The 25,779-nt window shown below is 41.9% G+C and overlaps 1 protein-coding gene across 8 annotated transcripts in view; it reads right to left on the bottom strand.

Annotated features, from left to right (window-relative positions):
* The window catches only part of LOC100698832 (zinc finger MIZ domain-containing protein 1), a 110,259-nt gene that overhangs the window by 18,448 nt on the left and 66,032 nt on the right, over window positions 1-25,779 (bottom strand). For 3 of the 8 annotated variants that reach the window (XM_019362532.2, XM_019362531.2, XM_025909655.1), the window contains 4 exons: window positions 20,989-21,108; window positions 15,448-15,561; window positions 11,501-11,606; window positions 1,270-1,305 (listed from right to left, as the gene is read on the bottom strand). In XM_019362532.2, coding sequence (XP_019218077.1) covers window positions 1,270-1,305; window positions 11,501-11,606; window positions 15,448-15,561; window positions 20,989-21,057 — 325 coding nt within the window. In that variant the 5' untranslated portion in view covers window positions 21,058-21,108. Of the gene's footprint in view, window positions 1-1,269; window positions 1,306-4,270; window positions 5,133-11,500; window positions 11,607-14,396; window positions 14,437-15,447; window positions 15,562-20,988; window positions 21,109-25,779 lie in introns of those variants that run through there. The other 5 variants (XM_003441810.5, XM_025909657.1, XM_019362534.2 and 2 more) reach the window with 5 other exon arrangements.

The raw sequence follows: 25,779 nt of genomic DNA, 5'->3' as shown, positions 1-25,779 counted from the left end.
TCAGTCCAGTTCTTATGTAATTTGGCCTCCTTTCCTTAAGAATGACTTCTCGGTAGCTACCCTTCCACAAAGACTATTTCTGATGAGATTTTGGTGAACTGTAGATGGATCATCTGAAGTGCCAGATGCATCTCTCAGGTCCTGTGTCTGGTCTTTGCAGGATTTTTCCTATTTCTTAAGGACATGACTTTCAGATACTGTTCACCTGCTGTAGATTTGTAGCCATGCCACTTCTTCCATTGCCCTTCATTTATCCAGTTTCCTCAAACTTTTTAAGGATGCACTGCACACCATGTCAAGTTTTTGGGTAATAGGTCTTTAGGAATCAGCTTGTTGTTGCCAAAATACTTCTTTATGTCTATCAAACTGTTTTCTTTACATTCAACTAAAGAAATGGCAACAAATTATGTGTTCTGTGACAGGCTGATAGTAAGAAAGTGCTTAAAATACAGTTCACAATTGGGTTTTTTTTAGTTCACCGTTATTTTTAGACACAACAAGCGTTGAGTTAGGTGTTTTTTTAAATGTTTGAACAGTTAGGCTGGTGGTGTGTTTTACCAAAGAAAAAACATTCCTTTGAAAATAGTCAGGTACAGAGATTGGACGGAAAAGGAATGACAGAACAATAAAAAGTCCAAATGAAAAATCAAAAGACCTTCAGAAAGCCTGTAAAACTACTTTAAAAAACCTTTTAAAATCACTTACAAGAAAGTCTGACTCCTTGGAAGCAAAATATAAAGAAATGACAGGTTGTTCAAGACCAGTATTGTACAATTTACTGATAGTGTGGAATTTTAAACTTGATTCCTGCAACAATTTTATCATCTTTTTTCATCTATCCTATTCTATACAGTCTATTTCACAAAGTGTATTTTCTGTTACTATTTTCACATGTCCTTTACTCATATCATTTTACTATTATTTATATATAAAACCTCAGTATGCTTGTTTACGATCAATAAAGTTTCATTACATAAGTCTGAGGTACGCGCAGTTTACCCAAGTCTTACTAACTTGTTTACAAAAGTGGGTATGGAAAGGTATGATGACTTCAGGAACAGCTGATTATGGTTTGGATAAAAAGCCGAGAACATAAAGATGAACTGTGACACAAGCAAGATGGCAATACATGTGTGACATGCTTCATACTGTAAAACTCGGACAGACAACACAACAGCAGCTACAACATGACGTAAAGACTGTAATGAGCATGTTTGCTTTGACTGAGCCAATGGGTTTCTGTGCACCACTTTAATATACGGCAAGTACCTGAGTCAGACTGACATCTCCTGCAGCAGCTGGTTTCTGTAGGGTTCAAATTTTACAATTTACTTCACAAAATATTCATTATATGACACACATTTGATTGTGAATTGCTCCCCTTTTCAAACAAAAACACACGTCAGTGACCGGATGGTAAAATATATCTTGTACGCCACGGACTACCTGAAAATCTGCTATGACTGAAAATACTACCGTAAGGAAAATTATGCACATTTCTTACTGTTACATCATGTCATTCCCGCCTGAATAAGACATTTCCCTAATTTCTTCAGTACATGAAGATGAAGTGCTTTCCACCTTCGCATGACTCCCTAAAAAAGGACCAAATGTATGATTACTCGGGGGAACTAATCAAAATTAAGATAAAATTAGCTGCTGCAGTCTGCTCTCAGTTGGTCTTGTTTGTTCTGTCAGATAAAGAACAGCAAGTAGGCGGAGGCCCTCGTGTCCCGCTTTGACATGAGGAGGAGAATCCACCCACAGTTACACCTGGCAACTACATGCAAATTTAAAACTAAGATTATCTGTATTTTCAGGTGCGTATCACACTATGAAATAAGCTTTGGTTTTATAAAACAGTACAAAAAAAAGTTATTATTTTCATAAGAGGCCCAGTGTTTTCCTTCAGCAGCACTTATAATATCACAAACCGTATAAACCACTACAAAACTTGAGACTCTTTTCCTCATTCTGTCTTCAGTCACAGTTTAACATCTGTTATTTGGAAGATTCAATATCAAATGCGATCAAAGTCCCATTTGAGGTTTCACAATATAACGAGAAGTGTAAACACACTGCAGCCTATAATTACCTACAGTTCATTTTCTTTGATTAAAGTAAAGCAAAAAAGAGGCCTGCACATTCCACGAGTATACAAATGGCATCAGCAATCAGCATGCTCCAGCGTGCTGTTATTTTGATTTGGAACTCGAAAAACTTCAAAGAAAAAGGTCAATGTAATTTCACAACTTGGTGTGAAAACCCCGCACAAAAAACCCCCCATGTTCAATACAGAGAACAAGAGATTCATTGAAGGCGACAAAGCAACAGTAATGAACAGTTGGAAGTGTGGATGCCTAGTTTTTGTCTTACCATGTTGGTAATTGTCCCAAAGACACATTTTAGCGAAGAATTACTTGAATAATTGCCCAAATGGGGACTTTGCTGTACTGCTGAACAAAAACCCTCTCAGTGGAGAGAAAGCCAACAATAAACAACCGAAACTCCGAGACTGAAGCGTTCGATTGGGGTCAGTGGGAGAAAATAATTACACCTGACTTAATCTTAACAAAAACTTCAGTTTGCAGTTTGCTATAAATTGAGTTTGACAGGTGACGCAGAAAAAAAATATAGTACAGGACACCACTTAATCACCTAATTAATAGATATGTAATTTTATATTAGAATTTATTATTTTATTAATTTAAATCACAACAGCTGTCTCATGCTTTATATTGTAAGTTAATGATCCTACAATAATAACACCAAGAACCCTTCAGTGGGAAATCTGCGATAGCCACAATAGTGCTTTTACTAGTATCTCACTTCAGTCGCTGCAGTCGGATTTTTAAACTGAAACCTGTTGCTCCCGTTTCAACTGTTGGACCGTGACAGAACAGTGAACTGACCCCAGTGAATTCCTTCATGTGCCTCAGCAGTGAGCCTGGCTGGTTGCACTGTGTGGCACTGAGGGGAGTGGGTGTGATAAACTGCCAAGAGTCTCGTGGAAAAACGCTGCCTCAAGTAGGTCAGAGCAACTCAGAGAGAGATAATCAAGGCCATTTTGACCCCCTCTGTGTGAGCTGTAAGTGGGTCAAATGCAGCAGTCAGCTGTTGCAACTCTATCACGCGGGGCGCTGCGAGGCACTCGTCATACTGTCAAAGCCCATTCCGTTAGTTTAAGACATGGCAGGGTGCCTGCCTGCACCCACCAATGCAGGAGTCAGCCTTCTATCTGCCCCCCTAGGGACGAAATAATGTGAAGTTCCTGTGAGTAGCAGCAGCAGCAACAGCAGTGGCAGCAGATCCACCTTCCCTCTTGTCACTGAGTGCACCCTCTACAAACACAGCAGTCTTTATCTGTTGTCTCCTCCTTTTGACAGCTCGCAGCTTTGCAGCCCGGTCCTCTTCGCTGTGGCAAAGACTCTTCCTCAGTCCCCTCTCCATGTCTAAAATGCCACCCACATTTCTACCAGACTAACTCCAGCAATGTCCCCGCTTATTTCTCACTCTTCATTGAACAGAAAAAAAGGGAACTCATGTGTCTAGAAACACTTCTGAGCACAAATCTGCAACAGCAGAACAAAGGCAGCCTAATCTTTGCACTACTGAGGGGCTATTTTAAAGCTCTTGCTCTGTGTTTCTCTCCATCCCTCCCACCTTTCTCTCTTCTCTATAACATTCTTCCTCTCTCCGAACCCCTCTCCTCCCCTTCCCTCCTTCTTTCCCCCCTCGTTTCCCTCGATGTCTCAGGGCAGCAGCTTCTGTTTTCCTCTCTTCTCTCCCTGCGTGTCCAGTGACTGACTGCACAATACACATCAATTATTCATGGCTGCTCTCTCTGTTTCGCAGGCAAAACCAATCACAGATGGAGTCACTGCTAATGGGCTCCTGCTGTACTTGCCACCGGCTTCTTTGCACTCAAGCAACAAATACCCCAGAGACAATGAGAGGAAAAACAGGGATAAGCTGTTAAAAAAAAAAAGAAAAGAAAGAAAAACAGCAACTTCACACAGCACTAACAGCAACAAGAAGGAGAGGAGGACACGCGTTTGTGGTCAGAGGAGAATGCAGGTACGTATCGTGACAAAAAAAAATAAAAAAATCACCAAAATTAGGAACCGGCTTCTGCTGCAGGAAAGGGTTAAAAGACTGAGAAGGGGGTGGGGAAGGGGTGATGGTGGTGGTGGGGGGACAGAGAGCTTGAGAGAGGGGGTGGGAGGACAGGCAGAGAGGGAGAGAGAGAACCAAATGCTTATCTCCTCACCTCGGATGTATGCAGCTGTTATTGATGTATCTTCTTTTTCTGTCTAGTGATCCATTGCTTGCTCTCCCAATACACACATCACACAGAAGCAGCCACAGCCACTTCGCCAGAAGGGAGAGAGAGAGGGAGAGAGAGAGAGAGGGAGGGGAGGGGAGAGGAGAGGAGAGGAGAGGGGAAAAAAATGCAGGCAGCTCACATTTCAAACTTGCAAAGGGGGGTGGTGCCTAATGTGCTAGACAGCCTGTATCTTGGCCTGAGTCCAGAGCAACGAGTAAAAGAAGCCTCAATCAATTCATTTAAAGCAACATTTGTTGCAGTGGAGAAACACTGCGGGCCCTGTCAGAAACGGTTCAGGCAGGTACACGAATCTGCGGTTTCAGACCTCGAACCTTCTCTTTGCAATACAGTCGACTTAATCCATCAAACTAGTCATTGTAATTAAGGGGCATGGAAGAGGAGGGGGGGAGGAGGCTGGGCGTTGTGGCTTCCTGATGCGCGGAGGGTTGGTATCAGCGAGGGAGGGGCCAATTAGACCACATTTGTCTTTCAGCACATATGAGCCCGGGTAAGCTTTTGGATAAATAATTACACACTTATAAAACATGTAAACTGTGAGAACACAAGCCACCTGAGGCAGCGCAGGAGCTTCCACTGTCATCCGCTAATAAAAGTACTTGCACTCACCACAAGCGAGTCAAATCGGGTGTCAAATTAATGAAACTGATCTCTTGCTAAAAAAATTGCAATACGCATTTAATTAGAGACATAAGGTACAATGTAAATCAATTTTAGTATGCAAACAACCAGTTTTCTTGTACAGTAAATTACTGAGCCATATGGAGCAGAGCTGAAGATGCTACACCTCCTGCTGCCACAGACATAATAACTGCAACAACTACAAGGGAGGAAGGACAGACAAGCTCAACAGCTCTTATCTCTAGTCTCTCCTGTCTGTATTTGCTCTCCTGGTATTTACTATCAGCTAAGTGCACGGCGGGTGACTTACAGCCCAGCACCCCTGCTGCAAGTTAACACATCAATCACGGTTGGTTGGAAGACTTTCACGTCTAAGTGATTACAAAGTACAAACCCCCCCCCCACACAGATTGTCCAAAGTGGATACAGTGTGGATTTAGTCATTCTGTAACCGGGCCTTTAAAACTCACGTCTTTAAAATACCACAATAGCTGGAGCCAAACTCTGTTTTCATATCAATTTCCCTTATTTTACCCAAAAGTTTCCCTAATGTGGTTCCCCGAATCTGTATTTGGCTTTCTTTATGTTTATGTTAGCTTGCTTGAGAATGATAATAATGATAATGGGTTGAATACTGGCTATCACAATGTTGGTTATCAATGTTCTTTGCTTCCCTGAATCTGTGTTTGTGTTTGAGTAAGTGTGTGATGAAATTAAATATTTAAAAAAATCACAGTATCAAAATCTACTTTCTATCTTGTTTTTGCACTCCTTGGCAGAACTCTGGCTTCTTGTAAACTAAAGTCTCAAGAACTCTTAATCTCTGGATCTCCAGTTTCATACTGCATGCTTGTGAGATGGTCTAGAATGAATGAGGGCCCCACAGAGCTGCAGCCCAGAATGGTCAGTCTCCTGGTGCACACGAATTTCTTCATGAAATCTTTTTGCATGTTCAACACGATGGGTTTTGATCATAAATGTAGCTATATGGTTACATTTTTTCATTTGTAGCAAAATACTGTAAGCATTAGGGATGTCAGAGCACTTCAAGCCACTTTATGCCAAGTCCCATTTTAATCCTGACTTCAAACGGAAAGTCAGAAAAGTTGCATCAATCCCAGCTTTGCAGTTCAAGATGGTAAACGGTAGCAAAGCTGTGAAACCTGTAATCAGTAATACCACTGTTGTATCTTTGTGATTCGCTAAATAAGCCAAACACGGGGAAACAACCAGACTCTAGCAAAGCTTTCTTTATGTTTACGTAAGCTTGCTTGAGAATGATAATAATGATAATGGGTTGAAGACTAGGTATCACGATAGTGTTTATCAGTGCTACCTGCTTCAGGATCTGTGCACGCTTACATAAAAAAGGGGTGTGTCATGCATCATGTGACTCCTCTTCTGCACAGAATATTGCCTATGAGTGCTGCGTCCTCCAATCAGAGATTATCAACGAAAATGGTGACAAAAAATCATAAAAGAAAAGTAACAGTAAAATGCAATGCTGTTGCAAATAATATGAGATTAACGCAGCAGAAAGTCGTTAATCATGGGATTTAGTGCACGGAGCGGTAAAATAAACATTTTAAATTCAGTTAATATAATTATTTTAACGCTGAGTGCACTCTCTGTGCTGCTGTTCATTTCTAATGTGAAGGCTGCACATTAGAGCTCTGAAACTCTCGACTGGACACATTTCTGCACGTATTTAAATATTAGAAACTGTTACTGTCTCATAGGCTACTAAAGGAGATGTGGAACTCGCTTTAGATTGTCATCAGATCATAGTGAGATTTAGCTTATTGATTGAAGTGAGTTATTTAATATGTGTTCTAGTGCCTGTAATTTCAGGAGTGTGAAGGAGACTTGGCAGCAGATTAGAACCAAGTATAAACAACATCTATACATTTTCTACGTAACCAAGTGAACACAAACTCCAGTGCTGAGCATCATTCTTTACTTTCACTAAGGTACGGGTTAATCAAGTTGCACATTTAAAATGTATTCCCTCTGCACAAAATCTATAGTTCAAGTGACTCCATTGCACTTATAACGTGCTGAAAATAATACAATTAGTAAAAATGTGGTTCTTCCAGCCTAGACAGGCTGAGCTCAGCATAAGTTACCCGAGTGTTTTAGCCAGGTAAAAAAAAAAAAGAGAGAAAGCGCCACTTTTCTGGCACAGAGAACTCTGACTTTAAGGTCGCCATAGCTTGCTAACCCATTAGTCCAGCTTTGTAGTACACGGGTCCCTCAGGTAATGGTAGTGATGGCTCTACCTTGCTAGAGAGCAAAACAAAGCCCATTTTCCAACTTCTATTACTGGCATGAAATCACTACATGTGCCAAGATCTGACTTCCAAATGAAATGAAATGAAAAAGAACGCAGCACAACTTCATTCATGAAACATGCTTTTAACAATTGTTATTGTTTGAAAACTCGTGCCACTGACAGTGCATGTATCGTCAAGCAACTATTCAGCAAGTATTAGCAGGCTCCTATCATTTCAACGGCAGAATCAGATTTCTTTTAAGAAAAATTAAAGTATACAAATGTTATTTTAAATTATATTTATTATCAAGATATTATTCATATTTATAATAATGAAAGAAATGTTTTCATTTTTGCAGAAGCTCATGTAAGCAGCTTTTTAGACCCTGAAATAAAGCCACCAATTGTTTCTTGAAGTGACATCTCAGTTTGATTAACCAGTGATTGTTTATTTCTTAATTGGATAGATGGTTGCTTGGTTGGATTAATTTAATCCATCAACCTCTGAGTCATACGAGGTCACCAACAATGCTTTTAGCCTTCTGTGTTATTCTCCATTTAGGAAAAGCCACAGCTAAACTATATGTTGAAGCCTGCTGAGGGAAGGGAGACAGAAAAAAAAAATATTTTGGTGTGGAAAGCTCGAAGAGTAGAAATTACAGCCCTGCAGACCAGCATGTGTATATTCAACTTCTCTATTATGTGTAGAACCTGTGACCTTTCCACAGCTCACCGACAACATATCTGACCTCCTCTTCTTAAGCACCACTTAACTGGAAGGCACTGTATAAGCTGCTGTATGATCAGCACTTGAAACTACAGTTTTAAATGAAATTTACACATGCACCCAAGCATGCAAAGGAATTCAACCGAGTCAGTACTGAGAATAAAAGTCTTAGACATGTTCATCTTAACCTTAGCTTTGTCTATCTTCGTCTTTGTTCTTTGAAAAGAATATCCCATTCAGGGGAATTTCCATAAAAAAAGTTCACTTGAAATAAGTTACATTCCTTGCATCAGTACTATCCTCCTCTTTTCATTTAACTCCAGACACTTTGAGACTTTGTGCAAACTTTTGAACTCATTTGACTTGAAGGTTTTTGCTTTTTCAAGCCAAGTTTACATTATTTCCTATAAAACTGACTTGACTTACAAATTGCAAATGTAAACAGAGCTTTGACCTTCCTACAGTGTTAACCACGTGGCCACATTTCCTTGTCTTTATGTGCAACAGCAAACAAACCCAACACCTCTCCTACACTGGCTCCTGCTTCTTTATGCTTGAACCGATTAAAAAACTGGGAAACCACCTTTTGATTTTAAACAAGATAAAACAAGAGCAAAAATTGCTTGGATATTTTTTTCTATATCAAGCTGACACTATTTACTAAAACCAGCAATGTCTACTGATCGTACTTGAAAAAGAGCCTGGCAAAAAATGTGTAAGAATGAGTGTAACAAGCCCAACTAATTATCTGCTGAATAGCTAGTTCACCAGGCGTTTGTTACATGAGAGAATGAACGGCTTCGGGGGCTGAAAAACTTCAGCTCGCCCTTCCTCTTATGAGCCGGAGCCTCCTTTCACTCTTTAGAGCTGAGGAATTCCCAAAGTTTGCTGAAGCGCAAACGATTGGGAATGTGCCACTCTGTCCCTCTTGCAGGAAAAATCTTGATTAAGCATTTTGCAGAGGCTCTCGAACCGGAATGATCCGCCGGTGACGCTGATGAAACAGGCCTAACGGGGCTTGTAATGTACCCTGTGGATGGAGAAGGGGAGAGGTGAGGCCCTGATGAGTTTTTGCAGACTGAGCAAGTGATGTCTTTGCTTTGAAGACCTCAGAACTCCACGTGCATCGCTTTGCCCTGCGGTAAGACAGTCCGAGTAATCACAGATTAATAGAGCAGGCTAATCCCATTGACAAAGAGGTCACTACAAACAGACAGACGCCCCTCCCCCAGTTCTGTTCCAACACTGTGGGTCACAAAGGGAAAAGAACTACAACCGGACAACCCCCGTGAGTACATCCATTACAGAGATCAACTCATAAAAATCACACTGCATGATGTGTTTTCCAATTCCAGTCTGCTGGATAGTTTTACAATATCTAACAAACTTTGTCTAAACTTCTTATACATGAGCTAAATGTTGAAATCAGTAGGACATTATAGCTAAGTTTTGCTCAGGTGTCATAAAGATAAAGGTCTATTTCTTTGGCGCTTTGCCTTCCTAAGCTTTTTTTTTTTTCCTAAGAAGAAAATAAAAGAACAAACTAATGCCTTAAATTGTTGGAGGCATTTCATGATTAATCAATTTGTCAAAGCTACAACCTATTTCAGCTGTAAGCTGACTGTGAACATTGATTTCCTACTGCTGAAATCAGCTCAGCCTCCCCTTCCGCTCAATTTTCTAACATGTTCAGGAGAGGAATTTTAGATGACATAACAGAAATGTAATAGCTTGACCGCGCCGTGTGTCAGAGCCAAGACAAGTTAGGTCTGGTTAAAATGGGATGCCAAATCTGATTTACTTATTAGCACTCATCCGCTGACCTGATGTTTTCTGAGGCAAACAGCCCAGCTCATAACCACCAAAAATCGTGTTTTTCGCCCACTTTTAACGGAGACATTTCAGAGCAGATTACAAAATGCATGATGAGACTGAGCAGGCCAGCAGTTACACGATATTCTTCGAAAGCTCTTGAGGCTTGGTCTAGACAGGTTGTTTTGTATATATAAAAAAAAACAGTGCAGAGAATTCATAAAGCACCCAGAGTACAAAATGAACATTCGCATCCAGGGACACAATTCTGCAAAAAAACACAGGAGACTATATTCATTTCAGCTCTTCCTCATATCCTCTCAACACAGATAAAATCTTTTCAGATTTGTTCTCAGCTGTTCAAGGCTTCCCAAAGTCTCCTCTGCATACACTAACTTGTCCGTCTTTGGTTTTGTATGTCTGACTCTCCTGTTGCCACTCTGGCCCGCGTCATCGTCGCTCAGCAACACCGCTGCAGGATGTCGGGGAGCAGGTCCTCCCTGGGGCCCCGTGGGAGTGTCTTTTAAGAGCTATCTCCCCTGACTGCCAGAGAGAGTATTCTCTCCACTTTAACACCCTCCTTGACTCGGGCCTCCTCTTTGCAGGAGAATGCCTCTGCATTGGTTTCCACTGCTCTCTCTACCTCTCTGCAGGCCTCTCCTCTGGAAATATTCATGCATTTACAGGTACATAATTGTCCATGAAATGTACTTTGGGATGCTGCCTAGACTCGAGAACTTGCTGCTTTCCAAATGACTACTGTTGCAGGAAATTATTCAGACAGAGAATCAATTGGCAATTTTATCTAAGCCCATAAAGTAGGCCCTGAGATTTGATTTAGCATTAAGTAGAATTAGAACATTTGGCGATGTGAGTTAACTGCAGGCAGGGAAGGATTCCCCACCCATGCAGACATAATAGTGACATTGCATGATTTGAAGCCTCTTATAATAGAAAAAAGGCAAACATGAGTGAAAATTCAAACAATATGTGCCTCTGACTTTCATGTCCTGGCACACTTAAGAGGGCTCAGTGTAGCGGCCGAGCACACAGAAGCAAATGCACGACCCAGCTTTCCCCGTAACCCAAGACAGGTGGAAACCACAAATCACAAACTGTAAAACAGCACAAAAATATTTCTGTTATCTCCTCTGAGCCGCTGACAGCCTATGCGTCTTCATTCTCATTGTGCTTCAGCATGCTTTTTGCCAGCTCGATAACAACATTTAGCAGTCTGCATCTGCTCCAATAATCCATCACAGGACCGAGATGATAGAGGCGTATGAAAACAGGAACTCGTCATCACTGATACAGTAGTTCTTGTCGCGTGTGACAAATGGAATATTCTGCTGTATGCACTTTATCTAAAACCCCAGAGAAGGAAACAAATCGAGTTGTAGTTTCCCATGTTGTGAACAAGTTCAAAGAAAAGAGAGGTCAAGTAGATATTAAAGGGTAATGTTCAGTTGAACCTGGTCTAAAACTATGAAGGGATTTTATTGGATTGCTCTTTATATTGAATATTGAACTGTTGGTCTTGTTTAATCTTAAAAGTCATAAATAGTCAAGAGTTAAAGGAATGAATTTAAAAAGATCAGTGCCCATACATCTGTGAGGGGATCTAGTCTAGAAGCAATAAGTGGCAAAGAATGCAGAAATAAACTTGAGCGGGCCAGCATGGCCAGATGGCCTGAGACGGCGGTTGAGAAAACTCCGGTCTTACCTGCTGATTTTGGAGTGAACTTGTCCCTGTTGGCAGCGCACACAGCCAGGAGTCGATAGCCCAGGTCCAAGTCAAAGCCCTGCTGCGCTGCTACGCGGCTAACCACCTGAAAACAACAACAGCATGCAGCACAGAGTCAGTATGGCCTGAGGTATGTTTTCTCTGAAGAAAAAGCTGAATGACACCAAGTCTAAACCCCTTTTATTTCTCAGAAAACTTCACTTTCTAAGCATTATGATAGCTTACACCTACATATAGGTCACCAGAAGAGAGCAGAGGTCAGCATACAGTACTGAATAGGGACATTACTGCAGAAAGGTGTTTCTGCAGGCTGGTTCATTATATTTCCAGCTCACAAGCAACATTTTAAGAGCAGATTTGGGGAAATTTGCATAAACTCAATATTTCCCTTTGTCTCTAGCAGGGAGTTCCTAAAAAGACCAGCTGAATAACAGTGGGGGCAACTATGAGAAATTTCCTCACTTGTTCCAAGCCCACACAAACATTCTAATGTGCTTATTTTCCAAACAGAAAATGTTTACATTTTTGATTTACCATCTGCAGCGCCATTTGCTTTGACATCCACATACAGAGAGAGCATCACGGCCTCATGCACATGCCTCCTTTTATGCACTCCAGTGCAGCAGCTGATGGCAACAAGCTTTGTTTTCATGATAAATATTGCAGATCGCCGTCGTAATCTGCTCAGTTCTTTCTTTCCTTCTCCTAAAATTTCCACAATTGAATCATGAAAATTATGACAGACACAGACACTCGCAAAGCTGTACGACTGCATCCGTATCTACTGAATACAGATCTGTGCTGGGTAGTTAAATCCACCACATGACGGCTTTTCCCAGAATTTGACTGCTAAAGGATAACCTCACTACAAGTTTATCAGTTCCATATGAGTAAGTGGACAGCAAGATGAGGAAAAAAATACTGCCTCCAGTCCAGAGATGCCCACTGAGAGGAAACATTAAGGGGAAGCATCAACATGCCACAGGAGGCCGTGTAAATCACCCTTACATCCCACATGTTGCTTTGATTTGCTGTCATCATTATCAGCTCGAAAAGAGCCACTCAAATCGTTTAGACCTTTAGGACATACTAAGGTCTGTGTGGACCAACGGGCCCCACCAGATTCCCCTCGCTGCCTGGCTTTTCATAGCAGCGATCCCGCTGTCACACTCCAAACTTCAGTACAAGCCCTGAGGTAGCACTGCTGCTGGTACCGTATCATTATCTTCTGTAAGTATAGTCTGGACGTGACACCAAAACAGATTATGTATATCTGGCCTTTATTTATGGGAATCCCCCATTAAGAAGAAGAAATATAGAGTACAGGCTGCCTAATTAGAATCTAAACTTGCGAGGGACATTTAAATGGTATTTTTAGTGTAAGAAGTTACAGTTCTAATTTCAGGACTTTAATTGTACACAGCCAGTGGAGTTGTGGTGAACTGTCTACCATAAGGCAATCATCTGAGCAGGCTCTGCAAGGCTTGAAAGCGGGGAATTGCTCCTCAGCTGTACATTTTTCTGTAGTTTCAAGCTCGATAAAATGCATCTTTTTGTTAAATTTGCTTGGTTTTTTTCCCTCTTAAATATTTTGGAGATTAATCAACTTGAAACAAGCTTAAAAAAATCAATACTCATACATGAATGTTATATATTGTCATTAAAAATACGAATTTAGAGTTATAACATGATAGCTTAATAAATTTTTTTTTTTTTCAAGAAAAAGCAATTTAACATCCAACAGAAGCTCCAGTCATAATTAAACATAAAAAGCCTTATTAACTCTTACATTGAGATTAATTAAAAGACTAGTTTTGGGTACCCATCTCCTGTTATGAATACTGTATTACCTTAATAAGTCTTTTATTTTAAAAAAAAGTCCTTTTAAGGCCAAATATGGTTTGTAATTTCCTGGGGGGGGGGGGTTCTCACTGGTACAGCAGCAAATTTCGACAAATGTTAACGCCTGCATGGAGAATCTTCTGCAGTGTTGCCACTCACCAGTGTTTAAGTGCAAACATGCAGTAAAAACTGTAAAGTGTTTACCATTAAAGTCTGAGACCAGGTAATTTCACAATCACATCAGATTCTCTGTGCTCCCTACCAGTGTGGTTCACACCGAGGTTTACACAACCTATAAACTAAAAGGAAAAGCTTTGAGATTTTCACGGCGGGAAACAAATTGAACTGGCGAAATGGAGGAGAAGGCACCTGCTGCTGCACATTAAAGCAGGAACACAATCGCTTGAATGGAGGGACGTGTCACAGTAGTTTCGCTGAGGTCCACAAGCACAAACCTCTCGGGCTTCTTCACCTGCTGCAGCCGAGCTCGCTTGATGGGGATACAAATTACACCTAACAGGAGTGTCTGTTATGTAATGCTGGAGGCAGCATGTTAAAGCACAGTCAGGCCCACTGTGACAGGTGATTGAAACACCCACTGTCTATTCACTGTTCTTTTGGCTGTTCTTTCCCTTGGTACTTGATTAGCTAAATTTGGAGTCATGCATTAAAGGTTTTTGTAATAGTCACTGGTGAAAGTTGGTTAAAAAGTGGAACGGGCAGCTATAGTTATACTGGCTTTGATGGTGGAAAAATGTCATAGAAACAAAAACTTTCAAGTGAAATTTCACAAAGCACAAATCTGCCTACGCATTCGCCTCATATGGTTCATATATATAGCGTTAGCTCCGCTAGTTGTTCCTTACGCATCTAAGCTAGCATAGGTGAGTGACGCAAATTACAAAGTACACAGGCTGTGTAAGCAGTGTGTTAAGTTTATCTTTCAAATTCTATATGTAATGCAAAATAAGACAAAAACAAATAAACACCACATATAGCTAAATGGACAATTTTTCAAGAGAAATTAGCCTACTATGGGGCGATCGTGGCTCAAGAGTTGGGAGTTCGCCTTGTAATCGGAAGGTTGCCGGTTCGATCCCCGGCTTGGACAGTCTCAGTCGTTGTGTCCTTGGGCAAGACACTTCACCCGTTGCCTACTGGTGGTGGTCAGAGGGCCCGGTGGCGCCAGTGTCCGGCAGCCTCGCCTCTGTCAGTGCGCCCCAGGGTGGCTGTGGCTACAACGTAGCTTGCCATCACCAGTGTGTAAATGTGTGTGTGAATGGGTGGATGACTGGCTATGTAAAGCGCTTTGGGGTCCTTAGGGACTAGTAAAGCGCTATATAAATACAGGCCATTTACCATTTGTAAAAGTTGCTCTTTACATTTACTATGTCAGTTTACCATTATCATATAGAGCTACATTTGCTAACTGGCTAAGGGTCATAGGAGTAAACACCTATGTAGCTGTTCAAAAAATTCATTGCTAACTTTCAATTCAATATCAAGTTATTATTCCTAGTGGAGCATTTTATTAAGTGAACAGTAAACTCACTAGTATAAATGATATTCAGTCAGGGTTAAGAACTTAGCTCTTGACATATTGGCACAACATTGCAGACACCATTGCTCTCTGTGTCTGATTAAATTTAGTTGAAAATGTACAAACCCTGACCACTTTGGGCTAAATGTTTTCTCCAGAAGCCTTAATTTCAGATGTCATAGGATGGTAATTATTCAATCAATCAAAAACCCATAGGCATTTGGTAAAGACACAGAAGACAGATTGAGAACTGATTGCTTTGTGGTTTGAGAATGTTTTTGACTTTGTGTTTTATTGGGTGGATTTTATATCAAAGGCTGGAACTAAAGCAACAGAAAGGTGGCTAAATGGGAGTAGATTCTACAAGGTTAAACACATTTTACATTTTCAGTGACCTCACGGATGATCACCAGGCTAAATATGAGTATTCTTGCATCCCTGAGGAGGTTGTGGAAAGAGTGCAGCAGTTGTTCAATCGGCTAGTAACTCATCCTTGAAACTCTGAACATGAGATTATGGAAGGTGCTCACGACTGGTGACTTACCGTTAGGCATCCCATCAGGCTTTGCTCGAAGGGGCGCTGGAAGGCTCTGGGGTCACCACACCAGTCCAGCAGCTCTGTGGCTGCTGTTTGGAAATTTGCTGGATTTTGTAGGTGCTATGCAGAAGAGGAGAAAGATGGAAAACAATGTGATTCCAGTAATATTCAAATACTTCACGAAAATGGGACAAATAACAGGTAACTGCTGTAAGTGATAGGCATTAAATAAAACAATAAAACAAATAAGATGTTATGCTTGAAATAAAAGCATGACAATAAAAAATTGTAATTAATTTTTGCTGTCCTCTATGTTTATTTAGTGATTAATAAAATATATTATCTTATTAAAATTCATTAAAAGCATTAGCTCATCTAAAATGTGTGCAGTTACATGTTTTCCCACATGCTCTGAAAAAAATCTAACCAGCTTTTTATTATTATTTTATTATATATAACTTTTAATTATGAGGTCTCGGAGTTGAGCAAATGAGAACAGTATTTTTATGACCAAATTTTCTGAAATTTTGCTTATGATGCTTTGGATTAATTATTTTAAATAGGTTAAAATATTACCGCTCTAGGCTGATAGTATGTCCCAGTTCCACTCAGCTACTATCTCAAGTTTCCGTAGCACCTTGTAATAAATCTTCCTTGTATGGTTGCATGAATACACGAGGAAGCCCTTATTTGAGTAGCCAACCCTGGGCTGTTCTCTGACTTTATCTGACAACAAACTCCTTGACCTACAGACACCCTTTTATGGCATTCATTCCCCTCCTGCAGCCAGCACTAACCTGCATTGTCTGTATTGCTGTAGAGCAGCACAGAAAACTGAAAAAGGAGCTCTCTGGGTCTCCGTATCAGCCTTACTGTTGGTCATTTCTCCTCTAAAAGCTTTCGAACCTCAATACAAATCACTTTATACATAGCAGAGCAGATGCACCACCACCACCACTCTGCTGTAATCTGTTGCCTTTGGAAAGATTATGCACACAAGCCTTTGTAGTGCACTTGTACAAAACAGGAACAAATGGACTCCCACTCCATGGCATCAAAGGTAAATAGAGCGGTTTGTCAGCTTAAAGTGAATGGCTGCCTTCCTAATACGTCGGCGTGCTTTGATTTCACTGTCAGAGAGAGAAGAAGAAGAGGAAGTGACAGGGGTACAGTCACTGCTGTGCAGTGCTTTTTTCTTGTTTGCTCTTTAGGGGGCAGCAGAGGTTAGGATTTGATAAGGCTGCTTTCATATCAATTTACAAAGCTGGTGTTTGACAAGCAGTGGATGAAACCAGTCTTGTTTATTTCATACTCTGTCCAAGACCGTTCCCCACTCTTGTGATATGTCTTTGTTGGGGGAGACTAAAAGGAGATGTGGTGGGGTAGCAGAGCATTCAAATTCTACTGGTGGATAAAAAGTCTCCTGGAGAAACACACACATCCCCAGATGCTAAATTTAGATGAGTCTGGAAGCTAGACAACACACGCAATCAGTGCACCGAGGATGGAAAGAGGGAGGAAAGGGGGGAGGGAGGGAGAATATGTAGAGGGAAGAAAAAAAAATACACACCACCACTTGGGCTTGAAGTGATTACTGTTCTTTGCACTCAGAACAATTGGTCCCACCAGTGTGGCTGTCACACGGAGAGCTTGGCACTACCACGCCACAGATGTTCCCCTTTCTCTGGCCAAAACCCACCAATCAAACCTAAACTAGTGGCCAAGAGACCCTCTCACACTCTCCTATCCCTGTCCCCTGGGTAAGAATGATCCTCCAACACGTACACTCTTATTAATGCTCGGTTCAGTTCAAGGGAAACAAAGAGAGATGGCACTTGCAGAGTCCTGAGAACATAGCTTTTTTCTTCAGACACAACTGGATCTGGATATAACTTAATTTATGTATCAGAAGTGATCGGGCAAAGACTCTTTCCGTTCAGAATCACAGTTCTTACTTTGCTGCTGTTGTTGCTCTACATTCATTGACACCCCCAGAGCACTGAAAACACGTTAATGGAGACAATTAACACTGGAAAGAACACAGCGGCAGACAGAAACAGCTGCACAAGCAGTGTAGGAGCGGTGCAAAGAGGACAGTCCTCCAGTTTGTCTTGAAATATCGCCGCTAAGAATGTGAGGAAGTGTTCCTGCGGCGAGAGGATGGTTCATAGTTTCTGGCGAACCCCTGTATGTATCAGCGAGAGGAGAGTCTGACAGCAAACTGGCTTCCCCACCGTGAGAGGAAAATACTGTCTCTGAAATAGATACCAACATTATCAGGCAAGCCATCTTCCCCAAAGTGCTCGCAATGGTGCAGTTCTGAGATGCAGGAGGAAAACAAACAAGCTCTGAGAAAAAACGTGTTGGGGGAAAAATCAGATAACTGTTTTTATAAATCACTTTTTAAGCATACTTGTCTGTTTGGAGGTTAAACAAGTGAACATTTGTTTTTCTGTATCACTTTCGAATAAATACAGATATATATATTTATATTCTAGGGTTATATTGTACCAACATCTCAAGTATTTTGTCTTTGTCTTTGTAACCACAAGACCCGAAACAGGCAAATTCTCACATCTGGAAGCTAAAATTCTCCTTAATAAATAATAACCAAAACAAATATTCAGTCTTGCTGAGCAAATTTCTGTCTGCCAACCTATTAATTAGTCCCTTGTCTTTCCCATTAACTGCATGACCTGAAACCAAAACAAAGTCACTCATTTTAAAGTCAGATTTGGCGCAATGTGGCAAAAAAAGAACGAAAGAAACAAAAAACCAAGCGTTTGGTCAAGTTTGTTTAAAAATCAGATTATTGCAATTTTACAACAAGACAGTAATTTAAAAATTACCACAGTAATGATTTTCTGATTTAACTTTCAACCCGTGATTCAATCAGGTTGACGGATTCCAATTTCCTCCACTTTATCATCGCGCTCAGCAGTAATTTATCATTTGAGCAACAAAATCAATTTGTTCCCCTGTCCGCTGCACTGGCTGGGAGTATTCAGAGAGACATGTCACATCTCCCAGAAAACAACAACACAATGGAGGAGGCTTCATTTATATTCCTGCTCCAAGTCGGTACTGCCTTCGAGATGCCAAATTTCAGCATGTGCACACTTTCAATTAAAGCAAACAGCTGGATTGGTTTACAATATTTCCTTAATTATTTTAATAGCTTGGATATTGGACAATGGGGAGCAGGGGGAGAAGATAGTGAGTTAATTGTTCTGATCTCCCCTGATGATCATCTTTGTGTGCGGGGAGGAGAATAGACGGTTGGCTGAATGGGCTCGCTGCTAGTCTAATTGGCAGGACATAAATGGTATTTATTATGCGGGCCTTCCAAACCCTGATTGTCTGCGGCACAAAGCTGCCTCTATTAGCAGGGTGCTGGCTCTTACTGGTTGGTTTGAAATGACCCAGCGCTTAACCATTTATTAGTTGGACTGAAGGCCTCCTTGTACGCCATGGATCTCTCTAATTGGCATGTTTACCCATGTGCTGCTTTCCTGGGTGCTAACATTGGGATGTATTTGTTTAAATTTTTGACTTGAGGGGTCAATACATTTAACCCCACAGCATTTGGGATTGTGTAAACTACTCTCAGACAAACACAAGTTCCCTTTCAAGTTCTGTCAACTTCCTTTACAGACCAATTCACCAGCTATTAGTAATACAGCGCTTTAATAGAATCAATTTTCTCTCCTCTTAGAAGTAAAGGAGGGGAAATTGAATTATTTAATAGCCTGCTGTGAAGAAGGTAACCAGACTGAAGACAGAGAGTGTTTACCTCTCCTTTTCTCTGTACCTTATTACTTAAGAACAAAAGGCCTGTTTCTACACATAGAGAAGCTTCGCTCTGTTTACTCCCCAAATGCTTGCCCTGTCTCTCTATCCGCCTCACCTTGCCTTATTTTCGGATAGCTGGGATAAAGCAGTTTACCACGTCCACATTTGCATTTAAGTGCAAGCCCCCATATATTGTCCCCCGAAGGCTTTCTGATGTACTTTTCAAGGAGGTGGACCTCGGCAGCACAGAGCCCAGAAACAAAACGGACCAGCAGTTAAGAGAAGAGATCAAAGGAAGATCCCTGTAGCCTGGGGTTACACAAGTATGCCTGCCTAATTCTGCCAAAGATTCGTCCTGCAGTAAATGGTGCTGAGAGGAGAACAAAAGGACACGCTGGGAGTCAGCAGCGGTGGAGGGAGAAAGCAGGGCGATGACGGGGGGGGGAGGGAGGGGAGCCTCTGCTCTTTGACCCCAGTCGGTAACCTGAGTCACACCAGAGTCCCGATAATAGGAGCTGAACAGATTAGTCACTTAACTGTGGCCAAACAGGAAGATAGAGAGGCAGTCTCACCGTGGATGTGACTCACTACACGTGTGTACTTGGAAAGGTGAACAGCGCTGGTGAGGGTTTTTTTCCCTGCTTGTTTTTTAGCAGCAAAAAGTCACATATCAGAAATCTAAACAATACATTACTAACTTACTGAACACGCTTTAGCCTGAAGGCTTTAAATGAACTATAAAACTTCATAATCAGTGTTAATAAATGGCAAATTAAAACTAAGAGCTACTTTACTGTTAACAGACCACAACATGATAATCAGGAGGTTTACTTATTGGCTAATAATTCTTTTGTAAACCATTTATGTAATTCATCTGTAAAACCGCAGCTAATGTTTATAATATACCGTGCAGTGTATTTATAAAGTTTTCACAGATGTGTATAATACTTGTTTTTAAAAGCATATAAACAGACAGGGGCTGTGCTGTAAATCACATGAATGTGAACCTGGAGGCTGCTGCTTGTGTGCCGTTTCACCCACCATAGACTTTCATATTCACGAGCAGTTTTTTGGGTCTACGGAGTAAAAACGTTGGATTCATATGCACCCCTTCCCTATATTAACCCACATTTTAAAAAGACAGAAAAAAGGGGCCCTCTCACAAAATCAAGGAATAGGTCACACTATTGCACAGATGTGTATGTCTCTGACACACCAGTGACTCTGACTGAATCAGAGGCTCTCAAACTGCAGGGGCATGCCACCGCTGTGATTTAAACAAACAAGAGTTTGCTGATGCTGTTGTGTTGATCTTTATTTTGCTCACATTAAACTTGGATCCTTTTTTAATGTTAGCAGTCAGTAAAAATTGTGTGTGTGAGCGCGGGGTGAGATTTTCATTAGCAGGACAATTAAGAGTTTTACAACCGCTGGACTAAATGGTTGTAATCGAGGCCCTGGTAATGAGAAGTGAGTCATTTACAAAACGACTGGATGATTTACTAACCATTAACAAATATAGCACAAGCACACATATGTGCACATGAAGTTACAGGCTACAGTATGTACAGTATACTTGCAAATATTATTTTCTATCGCTTAATTATTTGTGGAAAAAGTTTGCGATGATGCTAATCGCTGTCGTTGTCATCATCACAGTTTATTTATTTAGTTTTTTAATTGAAATGTAATATTAATGTCTACTGCCTTTTACAGCAGTAATAAAAAAAAGACTGAGAGCCAACACCTTCTCACCTGTTTGATACACTGCAGACGGTCATTGGTCTGCTGTATGTGTCTGTCCATCGACGGAATCGAGTTCATGTTGATTGTCCCTCTTTGGCCTCTACCTGCCAGCCATTAAACTGGAGAGTTCTGTAACAGAAACACAGACAAATGTTAAGGCTCACCTCTTCCAAGGGAAGCTGCCAATTCCATCACCACCAGGATATTGCTGTTATAGTGTGTTTGTGTGTGTGTGTGTGCTGGGTGCTGTGAGCTGAGCAGGGAGATATTGATTTGGCAGGTGACAAGCACCTCAGAGAGCCCAAAGGATGACATTCCTCTCAGCTCCTGTGACACCCTTAACAAGCCCTGGCGGTTGCCCCGAACGGTGCCATACACCTTTGGAAATGACACACTGGACGTAGACAGGATGTCTGACTGTGTTTAAAGCACCTTGGGGTGAAAATGAACAGAGGTAGAGGGACACACACACACACGTACTCAGTCGTAGCACCTCAGTCTGTCAGCATTACCTCAGAAAACTGCACGAAACCCTTCCATCCTGGCCTGTGAGAACATTAACTTGGCATGTAGTTCTCTGTTTACATTACTTAGCCATTATGTAATCTTTGGTTAACAATTATCTGTACCCTGGGCCCAGACTTGCTCTACATTTTACTCCCTTTTCTCCTCCTCCCGTCTCGCTCCAGCTACATAAAAGTTCCTCTAACAAAACCCCTTACAGCGCACTATTGATTTTGGAGTAGCAGCTTATAGAAACCCTTTTTTTTTTTATCTGAGAGAATAATTTTTTATAGAAGGCAAACAATGGGGCTGTGAGCTGACATGCTACATACTATTATCACAAGTTAAAAAGTATCACCGGCTACATTAAAGGTTATCAATTTCGCCTCTAGGGGGTTTGATTTAATGTTGCATTCAGTGTCAAATAAATATTACACAAGGCTGTCGGCCATAACTCGTAGTGACCTGCAGCTCGAAGTGGAAGGTTTAGTGAATTAATAAGCGCGTTTATGGGTGGTGAAAAGTGTAACCTCCATCTTCTCCCCCGCCTCACTCCCCCTTTATCTCATCCTGTCTCAATCTTTCCTTCTCGCTACTGCAGGGGCATCTCGTCCTGCGGTGCATCATCTCTCACTCAAACGCTCTTTCAGACCCCTCCCTCTCCACGCCATCCTTCTCCATTACCATCACACAGTGAGAAATTTCGCCGTACAAAGTACCTGAGAGATGAGGGAGCGAGGGGAGGGAAAAAAAAAAGAGAGCGGGAGAGAGAGGCGGCAGCATGCTGCACCATACTGATAATGCTCACTTAGGGGTCTCTAGCTGGATTTAACGGCAGGGCCAGTAATCTACTCCACTAGACAGCTAAAGAGCTTTTATGCTACCTATTGGAGCTGCTCATGCCTGTACTTGAGAGGAGAGAAGGGCACACTAGTGCATTCCTCTCCATAAATTAGAAAGCTCATAAGGGGGGGGGGAGATGTCCGAGTATTTTTTCCACTCCTCTTTGCAGATGGAAAGTGTTTTGTTTGTTGACATTTCTCATGTCTCACAGACTTAACAAATAGACTCCTCAGTTGAAACATTTGAAGTGGGGGTGGCTGAGTTTTGATAATCATTTGGGGAATTTAGCATAAAAAACGATTGGGCATGGGTTTAAGTGACTTTCAGATATCTACAGCTTAATCAAATAACATTCACATTTTATAACATGTGGTCACGGATACTCCTGTCAAACAACAGCTTCCTTGTTTTATACATCCCTCAGGTGTTTGCTGCTATAATACTCCCCCCCCAGTCACCTCCTTCTGCCAGCTGATAGTGAGCTGATCCTTGGCAAGGGTGTCCCCGGACCACTGTGCCCCTCAGCCACCAGCAGGTGTCTCCCTGGCCCTTCAAAGGCCTGGCTAGTGGCACAAAGAAGGCGTAGCAGTGTTGCTTTAAGCCTTTACAAGCTCTACAAATCCTCAGCTGCTGCTTCCTAACAGGGCCCACTCAGCCCGGCACTGCCTGTCTGACCTTGTGGTTATTGATGAGCGAGTCGACCTGCTCCCTCCGACTCTCTCTCTTTCTCTTCCCTCCTGCCCTTCCCCTTGCTCTCGCTCTCTCACTCGTACTCTCTCTCTGTCATCTCTCTTACCTCCAACAGTGAGTTAAAATGAGGGGAAAGAAAGGTTGGGCTGCCATTCACCTCCTCCGTTTTTTAACCGGTTAAACACACGGTGCAGGACTCGTTGTAAAGCCTGCGTGTGCACACATTGACATGCATTTTCTTCCTAAGATAATGATTTTTTTTTTAAATGGCATGGCAGTGTTGAGGTGTAATTTAATTTCCAGATATTCACTTGTTCTAATTAAACACTAGTCCTTTGTTATATCTTTGATGACTAACAAGAGCCAATTTACAGATTAAACCCATGATGCTATGGAGATACGACAACAGTGGCAATTATGAGCCCGCCTCTATTTACAAGCTCTCGTCTATCTTACAGATGCTATCGCTTATTATTTTCTCTGTGCTGCTACCTTTACGTGACGTTATTTGCCTTGATTCAGATAGTAACTCTGACAATCCTGCCTGACGCTTCTGAGCGTGTGAGGGGAAATCGCTGCAGATATGTGCCTTACTTGAGCTTAATTTACTGCAAATTGCACAGCAGGCGTTACACAACAAGTTGAGAGCTGTGGATTCCTGCACAACAAAAGACTCGTGGGGGTGGGGGGTGTCGGAGAGTGGGACGAGAGCAGGGAGACCCGCTTCCCTCTCCTATTCAAGGGGGAGCTAAAATATATGTATTGAGTGGGAGCTGTAATAAAACGAAACGGGTGAGGAGATGCAGGCTGGGAACAAATATGAAAGGCAGTGGAGTATGGCGGCAAGGCGATGGAGCACCACCGGAGGATTGGATGAAATTATCTCTTTATAATCAGGGGGCTTCTGCATGGCTGCCTCCTCCATTGCCCAGTGACAGATGAGGCCTACCTCTTCAGATGGGCTTTTCACAGTGCTATCAGCCCACCTCTAGGGTAAAACAATGTTTTTCTTCCCCCCCGTAACACTACTTTAAAGCTTTGTTTTCGCACGGCACCCCGCGGAGAGAAGGACCGTCTCCTGTCAGACGGGGTCCATGTTTGTCTCATTACGTGATCGTGTTACGTAAGTGTACCTTGAAAAGGGCTGCGGATTTAATTTGATGACAAAACTGTGCCACGGGAAGGGCTGGAAGAGGGTGACGCTAAACAATGTTGAATAAAGACACTAAAGTGCAACATTATCTGCAGTAAGTAAGAGGGAATTGCTTTTTGAACTGTCACAATCGCACAGTTTGGAATTTAAACATTATTTCAGACACCCAAAAACCTTCAAAGAGAGTTTCTAGCTTGTTAATGTAACGCAGATGAGCTGCGCGTCTCCGCTCTGCAGGATAAAAACAGTCGGAGAGGGAGAAAAGTAGACAATGATTAGCTTTATCCCGCCATCACAGCAGAACAAATGGATCACGAACCCGCTCCGCTTTACACAGTCTCTCAACTGAGCTGTTGAGGCGCAGGGAAGTGGTAAACAGATTTAATTTATTCATATAAATGGCTTGTGAACCAAAACAGTCAGGCCACTCTGGGAGCGAGCAGTCTTGTTAAAGGATATTTCCAGTTTATTACATTTCTTATTTCCGTAGTTTTGGCCATTGCCCGTGATAATATTGTGCTCTCCAAAGTAATTGCTGAGATCTGGAAGCGCAGTGACAATGCAACCACAAAGTGCGATAGGGCAAGAAATAAGATGTCAGACAAGTCGACAGGCCATCAATTCAGAAAAGATTATTTGAAGGTAATAAAGTGTGCATACCTATGATATGGATTAGAGTGTTTTACTTCACAGAGAAAACAGCACATATAATGCAAGAGCAGTGAATCAAAGCTGAACTGGGACATCAGTCACTAAACTATGATGGATGCTGATAACACACAGGCGGCGTAATAATTTCAGCTCATCTGGAAGTTTGCTTAAAATCTATACAATTGCCTGAGAGCGTTTCCTCCGTGCCCTCCTGACTCATGCACCACATTTGAATGGAGACATTTTTCTGAAGCGCATCTCCTTAGGCGCTCAAAAGTATTCGTCGACATGAAAAGGTGAGAGAGTGAGTGCGGCTACAGGTGTAGAAAGACAGCAAACCACGCTGGCTACCATCCCGACCGCACGCGTGCACACACACAAGCACGCAGATCTTCTCACCTTCCCTTGAGTGCTGGGCCGGCATCATGATACCATAACAACACCCTCAGTCACTCGTAATGTGCTTTACAACAACACTACAGGCAGGGTGTTACACCTCCGCAGAGCAGTGTGAAACACCCCCCTCTCCTCAACACACACCAAAACACATGCACGCACACACACCTCGCTAATCGAAAGCTACTAAGCTAAGCACTGCTGACACTATTAAATCTGAACAAGGTGGCCTCAGTGAAGAAATCAGCATCATTCTCATACCTTATGGGGACATGTCAAGACTCAAGGTGATCACGTCTCAGTGAGTCATCTGTTGTAGGTGAATTAGGCAATAAAGGACTAATCTGCACCATCATTGACTAGGGGTCTGCTGTTTGCAGCACTTGCTTAAGGGTGATAAAGATGAGGGAGTAGGAGGAGAGAAGGAAGAGGAGGAGGAGGAGGGGGAGGAAGCATCTCTTCACCCTCATGATTTTAATGAGCTTTGATTCCGAGATATGTCTTGTTTTCTTCCGACTGTCGGCTGAGGCCGGCGTGAAAGCTCTCCTTTAATTATCTCAACA

Source organism: Oreochromis niloticus, linkage group LG8, assembly GCF_001858045.2.
Source record: "Oreochromis niloticus isolate F11D_XX linkage group LG8, O_niloticus_UMD_NMBU, whole genome shotgun sequence".
Classification (NCBI taxonomy): domain Eukaryota; kingdom Metazoa; phylum Chordata; class Actinopteri; order Cichliformes; family Cichlidae; genus Oreochromis; species Oreochromis niloticus.
Note: the sequence above shows the minus strand (reverse complement) of the source record. Positions and strands in the feature narration are given on the sequence as shown.